Raw genomic sequence first — 13,700 nt, 5'->3', positions numbered from 1 at the left:
CGTTACGAAAAATGACCAAATATTAACATCCTTTTACACTCCGAAAAGACGGTGTCTCTTCTTGGATGGAACGAATTCGTTTAGAAGAGACTTGGAGATAATATTTATAGCTTGCAGCGTTTCGTGCGTTTCTAATTTCTACTGAAATATCATCTATCATTGTACGGAACGATTCCGAGAAAGACAGAGACATTGTGTAATCCATCGAAACGTTCAATATCGACGAGGATCGAAAGTCGCGTACAAGTGTTCGCCGGTCGTTGTTTCGGGAAGGTTGTCCGACGTTTATCGAGAGAACGTTTCGAATAGTTGATTCGAAGAGGCCCTTTTCGAACGTTTCGTTAACGTATTTCGAACGTACACTTGGATACAAAAGTCCCAGAGGTGGATTCTATTATTATTTTACGATTCAAGGCGATCGATCGGTTACGACGAAGTTCGTGGCTCGTTCGAGTTGCGAAACACTGGTTTACAATGAACGTAGCGCCTGGCTCGTAACTTAACGCAAAGACAGAGGGGATTCTGTCGGGTGTCGTTGAAAAATTAATTATCCCGACGAGCGAGACGCGGAGTCACGTGATAAATTGTGATTTATTCGCATCCGGAGGTATCTTCGAGCCTGTAGCAGTTTCGTTTGCGTTTCGTTCGAAGATGAATCGATTTTACTTCACGTTACTGCTGATCGTGGTCACTTCCGGTTCGCCGGTGTACGAAAGGCTGAAGATCATTTACGAATGGAAGGCGTTGGAATTCGCTTTCCCGAGCGAGCTCGACAGACAAACGGCCATCAAAAATCAAATTTTCGTTCCTGGTGGACCACTGCCCATCGACGTCGACGTCTACAATGGAGGTATCGACGATTCGATGATATTTAACCACGAAAGAGAAAAGTGTTTATGTTGTTCATCGATCAATCATCATTTCGAATTTTATTCTTAGAAAATTTACTTTCCAATTATAGAAATTACGTGCACAAAGTTTGAATTCTTCTTCTTTTTATTTTACGATATACTAGCAAGGAAAGTGTTCGAGTGGAAACAATTCTTACAGAAATACGCGTTGTTGTGATTCGATGAAATTTAACCACAAAAGGGAAAAGTGTTTATTATCGTTGCTCATCGATCAATCATCATTTCGAATTTTATTCTTAGAAAATTTACTTTCCAACGGTTATAGAAATTAGTTGTACAAAGTTTGAATTCTTCTTCTTTTTATTTTACGATATACTAGCAAGGAAAGTGTTCGAGTGGAAACAATTCTTACAGAAATACGCGTTGTTGTGATTCGATGAAATTTAACCACGAAAGGGAAAAGTGTTTATTATCGTTGCTCATCGATCAATCATCATTTCGAATTTTATTCTTAGAAAATTTACTTTCCAACGGTTATAGAAATTAGTTGTACAAAGTTTGAATTCTTCTTCTTTTTATTTTACGATATACTAGCAAGGAAAGTGTTCGAGTGTAAACAATTCTTACAGAAATACGCGTTGTTGTGATTCGATGAAATTTAACCACGAAAGGGAAAAAGTGTTTATTATTGTTCCTTATCGATTCGAAGCTTCGGTTAGATATAGAAATTCTCCTTCCAATTACTATTTCGAATTTTATTCTTTGAAAATTTACTTTCCAATTATAGAAATTACGTGTACAAAGTCTGAATTCTTCTTCTTTTTATTTTACAATATACAAGCAAGGAAAATGTTCGAGTGGAAACAATTCTTACAAACTCTTATCGCGTTTCGATTAATAATAGAGTGAAATTTGACGAATTTTTACTAAACTTCTATTAATTACGATTTAACTACGAACAAGAAAAAGATAACCACGGTTGCCTCTTGTAATTTTGTACATACTCGCGACGTGTAAAAATGTTAATGTTTTCAACTAAACGTTCAAGAGTTTCTTTTTCCCCGCGATAATGTAAATTAAATGACATTTTACAAGAAATGGATAACTACGATTGCCTCTTGTAATCTTGTACGTATTCGCGACGTGTAAAAGCGTTAAGAAGTGTTCTGAACTAAACGTTCAAGCGTCTTTTTTTTCCTACGATAAAGACAAAATTAAACGACATTTCATTCGTTGTATATTTAGAAGCGTCGTTGGTAAGTGACTTGTGAAATTTATTCAGCATGGAGACTTTTTCTTCGAATACTTGGTCGGTTACAGTGTAAAAAAAAAAAAAAAACAGGTTGTTGAACACGTTCATGGGGATTTCCCGTACATTGACTCCAAAGAATCCCGTTCGACGAGGAGACTAAACGTTGTCCTTTACATTATTTTTTTTATTTAACAGGCCACCAGTCGAAAGTCTTTGTCTCGATCCCGAGGTTCCTGGACGGTGTACCAGCCACCTTGGGCTACGTCACCAACGACATAACACCGGCGGGGAATCCCATAATCGCCCCGTATCCGAATTGGGGTTACAACACCCTGGGTAGCTGCGATTCGATCACCAGTGTCTACAGAATGAAGGTAACGTTGAATTCCTCGACCGTATGGAAATGTTGCAGGAATCTCGGTGCAGGATCTCGTCTTCTACCCCGCGAACCATGGAAGTCCTTGACTGAGTTTTCGTAACGAGAATCGTGAAAGTTTTATGGAGAACGCTCAAGAGGGAACACCGTGTTTCCCGGTACGAGAACAATAACCGATATTTGGAAATTTCTACCGATGTTGGAGAGTGTTCGATGTAAATGTTTCTCGTCTACGAAACACGTGTACACCTTGTACAATATTCTCACAGGCGTTGCGTAGAAAAATGTTAACGCGTGTAGAAGATATTACGAACTTTGGAAAACATTGCCAAGGTTTCGACGAGAAACAAGATGTAAATTTCACGGTGAAGATAAATACGTTTTTGACGATTCCACGGAAACCATTGAACGGAGAAGAATACAAATGTTCGAATGACGAGTCATTTACACGAATACATACGTGTTAACGTTGTCTGAGAGAAGTTACCTCGAGTGTGCGTGCATATTTATTGTTAGAATTCGTAAAAGTGACGGAGCTCGTTTGTCCTGAGCGGTGTCGTTCAGAATCGTTTCGTGCAAACGTTTCGAGAACCGTTTTTACTCGAGAGAATCGTTACTCGTTTCGTTTGTTTGGGAAACTAGGTACACTTTGGACTTGGAACTGTCGAGTTCACAGTGTGCAGAATTCATGAAAGTCGAGAGAACTCGTTTGTTTCGAACGTTGTCGTATCGTTGACAAGGTTAAATTACAGGTTGAGATTGAGATTCGGTTGAGATTTACGTTTCGTTGAACGTGGCGATCGATCGTGGAAAATCGTTGTTGCGAAAGTCTCGAAAAATGGTCGTCGTTAGGTGTGTATTCCCATGCACGTTCATGGGTTTTCCCCGATTGTTAACGCTCGATTGGTTCCCGATGGGGAAATTTCCATTCGATGCGTTAAAGGTTTCAACGAAGACAGCGCTGGCGATAACTTATCAGCAATACTGCTTCGAATAACGATTCAAGCGAACTCGATCCGAAGATGTACGGTTACGATTTAAATATACGTTCGAATTCGCACGATTCGTTATCGTCTTCGGAACGGTCTTAATATAAACCATCGAGCGACGTACGATCGTAAATTATTGTACGTTAAACGATTCATCGTTCTTGAAATCTATAATACGCGGGAAAGTGACGTTGTAATGCAAAAATTTCTACTCGATAGAAACCATGGAACACCGATCGACGATGAATTACGAGAAACGAAGAGTCGTTCGTGGTCTTTCTTTCTCGAAGAAAGAAAACTGGAAAGTAACTAAATAATCGAATAACTTAAAATAAATAAATAAGAATTAAAGAATTGTCTTTGACAAAATTTTAAGTATTGGGTCGTTCGGAAAGTGATTTCGTTTTTTTTGGTGAAAACGAAACACGATTTTTTTACAGTGTAGAAACATTTTATTAAATTATGTATTCTTCATTTTGGAAAATGGAATGACTTTCCGAAAAAATATTGTGTCGTTTGGATTTCGTTTTTTTTTTGGTGAAAACGAAACACGATTTTTGTGCACTGTACAAACATTCTATTAAATCGTATATTCTCCATTTTGGAGAACGAAATAACTTTCCAAACATATATAATATTTTGTCACCAGAATCCAAGTCCTTAACGAGAATTCTTAATTCCATAACCAAGATTTCTTAACGAGAACCGAAATCAGGTGTTCCTTGCACTGAAAAATCGAAGTTCAAGCTCCGAGTGACCGTAATCGATCACTGTCAACCGACACCTCGATACTTTTTCCTCAGATAGACGAGTGTGGTCGCCTTTGGGTACTCGACACCGGGAAACTCGGCGATAATTGGGTCTGTCCACCGCAGTTGCTCGTCTTTTCCTTGGAAACCGACCAGCTGATCACCCGGTACAAGTTTCCACGGGATCAGTACAAGGATGACTCCCTCTACGTCACCGTGGCCGTTGACGTCCGTGACGTCGATCAACAATGCAAGGACACGTTCGCCTACATCGCTGACGTGACAGGATTCGGATTGCTCGTTTACGACCACCGTAACTCGCGATCGTGGAGGATCGTCAACAACTTGTTTTACCCCTACCCGCAATACGGCACCTTCAACATCAAGGGAGACACGTTCGATCTGATGGATGGGATCCTAGGACTCGCCTTGGGGCCTGTTCAAAACGATGACAGGATTCTTTATTTCCATTCGTTGGCCAGCAGGGTCGAAGGATACGTGCCTACCTCGGTGATCAGGTGAGTGTGTAGCATCGAACGACTCGTCCTTTGAAGATTATTTATTGTCAAATGACACCTATCGAACTTGTCACTTGTGACTCATCCTAAAACCAATGTCTAAAATCTTTTTTATTCTTTAGAATGGAAATAGTGAGTTCTGGTATCCTTAGGTTTCTGCTCGCCCCTTTCCTAGAAAGAAATTCTGAAATGAACGTTCGGCGTGTAAATGACACGAATTGTTTTTTCTATTGTAAAAAAAATAGTATGACACTTTGACTTCGAACAAGTATACGAACGAATCGACAGATCTACATGAAACTTCACATCGAACTTCACACATGTCCATCGAACAGTAGTACTATCTTTAGAAAAATAAAACGACGAACCTAATAGCTCGATTTGTTATAAAACGACAAAATTTATCGAGTAATTTATTAGATTCTCTTGCGAATGAAGACTAAGTTTAACTTTAGCCTTCGAACTGAATGCACGTTGTAACTCTTGCTGAACCTTCCTTTGCTACGATTTAACGAAATGTTAAAGTCGAGTAGAATCCTTTCTTAGTCGAAAGGATTCGTCTCCTTAAGTAATCTTTAATTGGAATTATTTTTGTTTCGCAGTCGACAATTTGTTTTTCTTTCTGATCTTGAACGGTTCAATTTTATGTCGAATAACAGTTGAGCCATTTACACTTCCGTTGCAATTGTTAACCCGAATGCAAGTCAATCGAACCGAAATCCATCTTTGTGACACAACTGTTTAATTATTGTGAAGGAATGTTAAGCATTCAGACATGTTAACAACAATACGTCTTTTTGATGACAATAATACTATAAAATATTATATTTAAACACTCCCACTCTACGATCCACACATCTCAACTTTTTGACCACTTCAATTGCCTCGTCAACCCTAACCTAAACCTTCAAATCGGTTCCCAACGATCCACGAACACTCTTGACACCGATATCCTGCTGTGAACCATAGACATCCGGTCGATGCAGTTCGCTCTGTGCCAAACACTTTTCGTTCACACTCAGACGTACCGATATTTATCTCACACCCATATGAGACTTACATAGCTACATTATATTTAGAAATTACACCTTGTTTCGCGATAACGCGGAGGCTGCACCGAGATCGTTCGTCCCGTTCACGATAGAGAGATCCTCGCAGTCGGCTGCACAGGCCATGGATCGCGACGGGGTCCTCTTCTTCGGTTTGATGTCGGATCTGGCGATCGGATGTTGGAACAGCAAGAATTATCCGGACTACGGAGGCCGTAACAACGAGATACTCATCGTCAATCCGGAAACTCTGCAGTTCCCTTCCGGTTTGAAGGTACGAGCGAAACATCACGTTTATTGACTAAGCACTCGGAGAAACATCCGCCATTGTCTACTAAAATGGTGGAATCTCGGTCAAATTTTTATATAACATTTTTGAATATGAAAGCAAATCATCGTTGATTTCCTAGCGGTAATAGTACTTAAGTATTAATAATTTCTCGCTTTCTGACTACAAAAATGTACTCGGTTCTCTTCTCGTAGCTTTGATTTTATGTAACTTCGTACGTATTATCTTCTTTCGTTACTTTTTCATCTTATCTAACGACGCGTAACAATTGTGGAATCATTTCTTAAATTATAAATAATTAATAATTCGACAATAGCCAGATTACAGTAAGTAACTATCGTACAACTCTCTGAAACGCTTCACGACTCTCGGCTCAACACTCTCAACACTGCCTTTTCTTCTGGGAAAAGAAAAGACTCTTAAATAATTTTCCACATTTTCAATACACACTCTTTTACACCCTCGTTTGCCAAATTTCGCTAAACGAACACACGAGCCATCAAACACCTTTTCGTTGGGTCTGCTCCGACCCCTGCTGACTCAAAACCATCTTATCTTAAACCCATGTGTTCCTAAACACACTCTGTGCTAAAATTACAACACTCCACAATTAATAAAACTGTGTATCCAAAGTGAATAACATCTTTAGGAAAAATATCAAACATCTCTTCGTTGGGTCTGCTCCGACCCCTGCTGACCCCCATTTTCTCTTTTATTATCCTCTTCCAGGTCCTCAAAACTATCTTATCTTAAACCCATGTGTTCCTAAACCTACTCTATGCTAAAATTACAATATTCCACAATTAATAAAACTGTGTATCCTATTTTCTCTTTTATAATCCTCTTCCAAGTACAGTCCTCAAAACCATCTCTCTTAAACCCATGTGTTCCTAAACACACTCTATGCTAATATTACAACATTCCACAATTAATAAAACTGTGTATCATATTTTCTCTTTTATTAACCTCTTCCAAGTACAGTCCTCAAAACCATCTCTCTTAAACCCATGTGTTCCTAAACCTACTCTATGCTAATATTACAACATTCCACAATTAATAAAACTGTGGATCCAATTTTCTCTTTTATTATCCTCTTCCAAGTACACTCCTCAAAACTATCTCTCTTAAACCCATGTGTTCCTAAACCTACTCTATGCTAAAATTACAACACTCCACAATTAATAAAACTCTATATCCAAAGTGATTAACGAGCTTTAGGAAAACTATTCGGTGAAAGATCGAACGATAACAGTCCTCCTTCGTTGCAGATCGTAACTTCGAAGAAAGGCAGACAGGAGTTGTGGGTACTCACCCCGTCCTTCCAGAAGTACATGAGCAACTCGTTGAATTCCAGCGAGACCAACTTCCGGATTCAGGCTGGCTTCGTGGAGGAATTGGTCCGTGGTACCAAATGCGACGCGACTTCGTTGGCCCATAGTATCGTTCGTTCTCACTACAGGAAATGAAACTCGTGGCACCGCGAGCACTCTTCCGGTTACCATCGCGAGACTTCGTCACCATTTTCCCGATACTCCTATCTCGCGAACGGACCACGGTTCATCGACCATTTTGCATCCTTCCACGCGCAAAAGTACTTCAAGAATACTTATTACGATTCACTTTCGGAGGATCAGGTTCACGGTTACTCGGTCTTCTCGCGTCACGGATGAAGAGGTTTCGATGTCGATCGTTTAATTTCGAAACGAGAGCGCGAATAATCGCAGAATTCGTTAGAGAAAGATCGAGATGGTAGGAAGAACGATTGTGAGAATCATGGAACAAAATGGTCGCCTTTCTCTCGAATAGCTACGTGTTTAACGACTCGAGAGAATAGAGATTCGATCTACTTGAACACTTGCTCGTGGTGCTGAAAGAATACAATGGACGCAAGATTTAGAGGAATTAATCAGTCGATCGATATTTATTGTTGCGCGTGTAATTGTTGTTAGATTTGTTGATACTCCGTCACGGTAATTTATGTGCGTTCTCGCTGGGTTTTTAGACGATTGCAATCGTAAGTTTTCGCGTTCATCGTTAAATGATCGTTCTCCGTTTAATTAGGTTTATTACAGTGGTTCCTATAAAAATTAATATAGACATGAGAATAGTCGGGAGATTGTATTCAGTGTCTGTCGTTCGGCCGAAATACTCGATTGTAGGATTGTTATTGCGCGTTACGTAACAGAACGTAAAAATATAAAACAAAGAGTAAAGTGATCTGGAAATTTCTAAACAATATAGCGTTTTATATTTTTACGATTCAATTACGACACTAAGTTTTTCGTGCTGAACTATCGATGTGTATAATTACTTCAATGTCTACGGATGTAATGAATATTTTATTTACAACATATTCCATAAACTACTCGACGTTGTTCGCGTTCCGGTGACGCATAATATCACAATATTTTTTTTCTCGGAATACAATTACCAACGTGCTATTACTGTTGCTGCTATTACTGTTATTATTGTTATTACGACTGTAAGATATCAAGTTTGAATAAAAATGAAGACACTTAAAATTGTTCGAAATTAGTCTCGTTTATTTTTCCTGCATTTCTATCGGTCTGTCGACATTTTTAAATTTTTCGCGGTTTCATCGCGAATTATGACATCAATTCCAAAAAATTTCGCGAATTGAAATTTTGGAGTGTCGTATTTACTCTTGCTCGTTTAACGATTTAAGCGAGTTAAGGAAATAATTGCTGGAAAGAAGAAGAAGAAGATTCAATTAAAGAAGAAAGAAAGTTTTTTAAGTAAAACGTAAAATTTTAGTTTGGTGAATGTTTCAAAGGCAGTGGTTGGACGCCATTTTGCTTTCCAAAGGTTTATGGTTGGATAAAGGACTGAATAGGTCCTTGACATAAACATCCTCGTGAGCGGGCACTGAATAATGGCTGGCAACTTCTCATAATTGTGTATCGGATATTATTTAAGAAAATTTAAATTTCCACATAAACTATTCTAAGGGGATTTAAAGACCAAACGGTTTGAGCACCACTGACGCAATTAATGAAAGTCAAGATAACCGAATATTCATTAAATAACAGTTTGAAATTGAATTTCGTCGATCATATTTCACAAGATACCACTTTATCTAAATATGTTTTTAAACATTCATTATTTATCACGGTTGAAACGTTTTTAACGTTGTCAATAGTATCTACAAATTTTGTTAAAATGTATTGCAACATTTCGCGAGTCCCATTATCATTGATATGTCATTTGTTGTTATTCGTGATATAATCGAATATAAAATAAAAAAAAAGTCGTGTACTGTGCATTTTACGTCAAAGTGATTATTTACATAATTGCCTCTACACGTAATAAATTATTTTTTTCAAAAAAGAAAGAATTGATGCACTCGCATTTTTAAAAATGGAAAAATCTTATCTAAAATAATTTTCGTTTCGTTTGTACGACACGAAGGTCTCTTAAATGCTAATCCTGCATTATCTACTTTCTACTTATACATTTGTTTTTGATGACAGTTCTTACATTTTGTTTCGTTTTTTCGACGATCGATATCAGTTGCACTTAAAGTACGATATATATATCACTTCAATGTGAAAATGCATTTATAAAAAGTGCAAATAATCTTTCGATAGACTTAGATACTTTTCTGATTCGAAGAAATCTTACAGGTAATATTGCACGATAAACACTTGTGTTTACACTTGTGATTAGTAGTCAATTCATCTCGTTACCTTTCGACCATTCTATTATCAGGTCTTTGAAATTTATACACTAACTAATGCATTCTCTATCGATGCAATCGGTATTTCTTTGATGCACAAATAAATCACGCGATTCGTTCAAATATCAAATATAATTCACAATACTGTGAGTCTGGTCAATTAATAGGACTAATAATTCCATCCAGTTAAACCAATGTTGTATTATTTTATTTAACCTCAAGCTCGGTATTTACGGTGCTTACATAAGCTTTAGGGTCTTTATCATCGGACGTTTCGAACTTGATACATTTTAAAAACATCCAGTGTTCCACGGCATTTGCGCACAAAGGAAAAAAGTAATCATTAAATGTGTAAGAACATACCATTTTTCCCTGTACAATCTTTTTTTAACTATACTTATCATTTCTTCTTATCTGTTTGCAAAGTAGAAGGTCAGAAACCCATATTTATTGCGATGGTGCGAGCCAGAATTTAGTAGTTACACGTTGTTCTTTCGTACCTTAACGTTTGTACTATAATTCGTTTAACGATCGCTTCAAACCTAAGCTTCACCGAACGCGTAATAAAATTTCTACGAACAATTTATATAATTCTATGTTATTAAGCGCGATTTCATTTCAAAAATATTTTTTAGAGATATGCTCGCGCCATGGATATTGGCGTTCTCTTTCGTCGCAATTTTCTTAAACGACAAAACAGAAGTCGCGTCTTTAAAGGTTGTGAACCATCGTCTTCAAACACGTTGGGCGTGGAAATACTTCGACTTTCTTTTTGAGAGCGACTCACAGAGGAAGGAGGCCATCGAATCGGACGAATACAACCGTTCGAATTGTTTTCCCATAGACGTGGATCAATGGAACGGTAAAATATATCGTACCTTTTAAAACTCGGTGTACAAACATTAGACTACGAATAGTACTTGGAGAGAAAATGATAAAAATATCTTATTTCGGTTCTATTTTTCTAACATCAAATATTTATTATTACATTGATTATTACCTGTGTCTCGAACGTTTCTGTTTCAAGATAAAACCTTCGTCACCATAATAAGAGACAAAGGTGTGCCCTCGAGTTTGAATACAATATCCTATCAAAAAGGTGACGGTGGTCCACTTCTTCAACCTTATCCTGATTGGAGTTGGACCAAAACTGATTGCAGTGGTATCACGAGCGTGTACCGAGTGGCAGTGAGTGTAACATCGGAATCGAATTTCATCCGAGTGTATTCTTCCATTCGAATTTCTATTTTCTTAAATTTGAAAGTATCGTTTCGCGATCGGTGATCGAAAGCACATAATTTGTTTTCTTTTTTACACATTGCTGAGCGCTCGTTGTTTTCAGATCGATCGTTGTAGTAGACTATGGGTACTGGACACAGGTGTAAGCGGGACGACATCGGTGTGCCTTCCGCAACTCCTCAGTTTCGATTTGAAAACTTCGAAATTATTGAAAAGAGTAACGATACCGAAAGATGTCGCGGTGAATACCACGACGGGTGAAGGATTATTGGTGACACCGATCGTTCAAACATCTGGATACAACTGTGAATCAACTAACGTACGTATTTACTTTCGTTTTTCGTCTAACATTTATAAAACTGTATCTTTGCTTTAAAGTGACCTCCGTTTGAACTACGGGATCTCGAATTCGCTGCTACCGGTACAGACAATGTTATATTATTACAGAAGCTTTAGGCAATAATATAACAAATAAATATATTATTAATAATATGACAAATAAATGTATTATTAATAATATAACAAATAAATATACTGTTAATAATATGACAAATAAATGTATTATTAATAATATTACAAATATATATGTTATTAATAATATGACAAATAAATGTATTATTAATAATATAACAAATAAATATATTGTTAATGATATAACAAACAATGTTATATTATTACATAAGTGTTATGTTCTTTTGCGACAGGTGTATATGGCAGATGTAGAGGGTTACGCTATATTGGTGTACAATGGCGATTCGATCAAACGAGTGACCTCGAGTGCGTTGGTCTACGATCCGCATTTAGTAACCTACACGATCGAAGGAGAGAGTTTCATGTTGGAGGACGGTCCCGTAGGAATGGCCTTATCCCCTGTGACCAATAAACTTTACTTGAGTCCGATGTCATCCCTCAACATGGTTTCCACCGACACCTACAATCTCAGTCACTCACAAAATAACAACGTGGAGTTTCAAGTGTAACGACGACTGCAAACTATATCAAATTTCTCACTTCAGAGTTCTCTACGATCCGATACTTTTACAGTACTATATACTCGAACGATGGAATTTCGAACGAATTTTTCGAGTGGAGTAACTCCTCGTTAAAATGTACACCATCGGGTGCTTTAAGGAGGAACGATATCCACTTTTTTTCTGGGAATCGACTGGTGTTCGAATTGGTTTTATTTTTTACAAATTGGACTAATTTCTGAAACAGTTTTAATTATATTTAATTCAAGGTAGGCCAAATAAGTCGTAAGCAGCGGTGGGAGCAATTCGGTGGTTTTATCGAGGGGCAAACGTGACGTTTTAACGAGTAGTTACTGTATTATGGTTCTCGAATATTCGAGTATATAATTAAAGATAGGCCAAATAAGTCGTAAGCAGTGGTGGGAGTAACTCGGTGGTTTTATCGAGGGACAAACGCGACGTTTTAACGAGTAGTTACTGTATTATGGTTCTGGAATATTCGAGTATAAAATTAAAGATAAGCCAAATAAGTCGTAAGCAACGGTAGGAATAATTCGGTGGTTTTATCGAGGGGCAAACGCGACGTTTTAACGAGTGGTTACTGTATTATGTTTAATGAAACTTTGATGTCGTTGAAGCGCCAAAAAATCATAGTTAACCACATTTTGCATTCGATTCTAGATACGAGAACGTTTTGCCTACTCAATCGAGTGCCAAGGCAATGTCAAGGAATGGAATTCTTTTCATGGGACTCGTGAATAACACTGCGATCGCATGTTGGAACGAAAAGAAACCTCTGGAGGAAAACAACATGGTCAGTAAACCGATAACAAATATGTAAATGAGATCGTGCCGATAAAATTATATATGTATTTCTTCACGACGTTTCTCCTTTGATACTTTCAAGATAATCAAAGTTATACAATACGGGAAATACCATCTAATTGCAGGTGGTGATCGCCCAGAATTCGAGTACGCTTCAGTTCACCAGTGGCATGAAAATTAAAAACAGACGTACATGGTTCGGGATTAGGGAAGACCTGGTGGTGTTAACGAATCGTTATCAGAAGATAGCGTCAGATACTTTAAATTTTAACGAGGTCAATTTTCGTATTTTGCAAGGGGACGTAAGGTATCTGGTACAGGGTACTTGTTGCGATCAATACTAAACAGTATTGCTCTGTCGTAGAAACTATGTACCGTAAAAACAATTCGAGATGTTCGAGTCGGTGTAACATTGGGATTAATTTTCAAAAATTAAAAACAATTCGTTGTAATTCGTCAGGTTGCACGAAATAAATGCTTATTTCTCGTTGAATGCAAAAACGATTACGATTGAAAACCTTTTCTCGGTATAATTCCAATTTATTGGATATTTAATCTACATTAAAAACAATTCGTTGTAATTCGTCAGGTTGCACAAAATAAATACTTATTTCTCGTTGAATGCAAAAACGATTACGATTGAAAACCTCTTCCCGGTATAATTCCCAATCTTGTACATATCGTTGTACATATTCGTCAAATCGTTGTTTCTGCGATTTATATATTAGGTTGTTCGGAAAGTCATTTTGTTTTTTTTCTTGGTGAAAATGAAACAATTTTTTTAGAGTGTGTAAACATTTTATTCAATTATATATTCTCCATTTTGGAAAACGAAATGATTTTTCGAACAACCCGATAGCTTTCCTTTGTTATTTATTCGTGTGGTTTCCCTCTT

General features: G+C 37.5%; 2 protein-coding genes across 2 annotated transcripts; both read left to right on the top strand.

Moving 5' to 3' along the window:
* The first annotated feature begins 323 nt into the window (after positions 1–323).
* Y-e3 (yellow-e3) lies at positions 324–8,605 on the top strand. The gene is made up of 5 exons (XM_076313397.1): positions 324–850; positions 2,299–2,477; positions 4,272–4,735; positions 5,815–6,058; positions 7,342–8,605. Exons 1-5 carry the CDS (start codon positions 652–654, stop codon positions 7,537–7,539), a joined length of 1,284 nt encoding a protein of 427 aa, XP_076169512.1. The 5' UTR covers positions 324–651; the 3' UTR covers positions 7,540–8,605.
* Positions 8,606–10,221: 1,616 nt separating this feature from the next.
* Positions 10,222–13,435, top strand: LOC143147799 (major royal jelly protein 9-like). The gene is made up of 7 exons (XM_076313398.1): positions 10,222–10,330; positions 10,406–10,632; positions 10,798–10,958; positions 11,113–11,328; positions 11,714–11,985; positions 12,662–12,794; positions 12,931–13,435. The coding sequence occupies exons 2-7, from the start codon at positions 10,410–10,412 to the stop codon at positions 13,147–13,149; spliced, it is 1,224 nt and encodes a 407-aa protein (XP_076169513.1). The 5' UTR covers positions 10,222–10,330; positions 10,406–10,409; the 3' UTR covers positions 13,150–13,435.
* Positions 13,436–13,700: the final 265 nt, after the last annotated feature.

Source organism: Ptiloglossa arizonensis, chromosome 6 (genome assembly GCF_051014685.1).
Source record: "Ptiloglossa arizonensis isolate GNS036 chromosome 6, iyPtiAriz1_principal, whole genome shotgun sequence".
NCBI lineage: Eukaryota > Metazoa > Arthropoda > Insecta > Hymenoptera > Colletidae > Ptiloglossa > Ptiloglossa arizonensis.
Note: the sequence above shows the minus strand (reverse complement) of the source record. Positions and strands in the feature narration are given on the sequence as shown.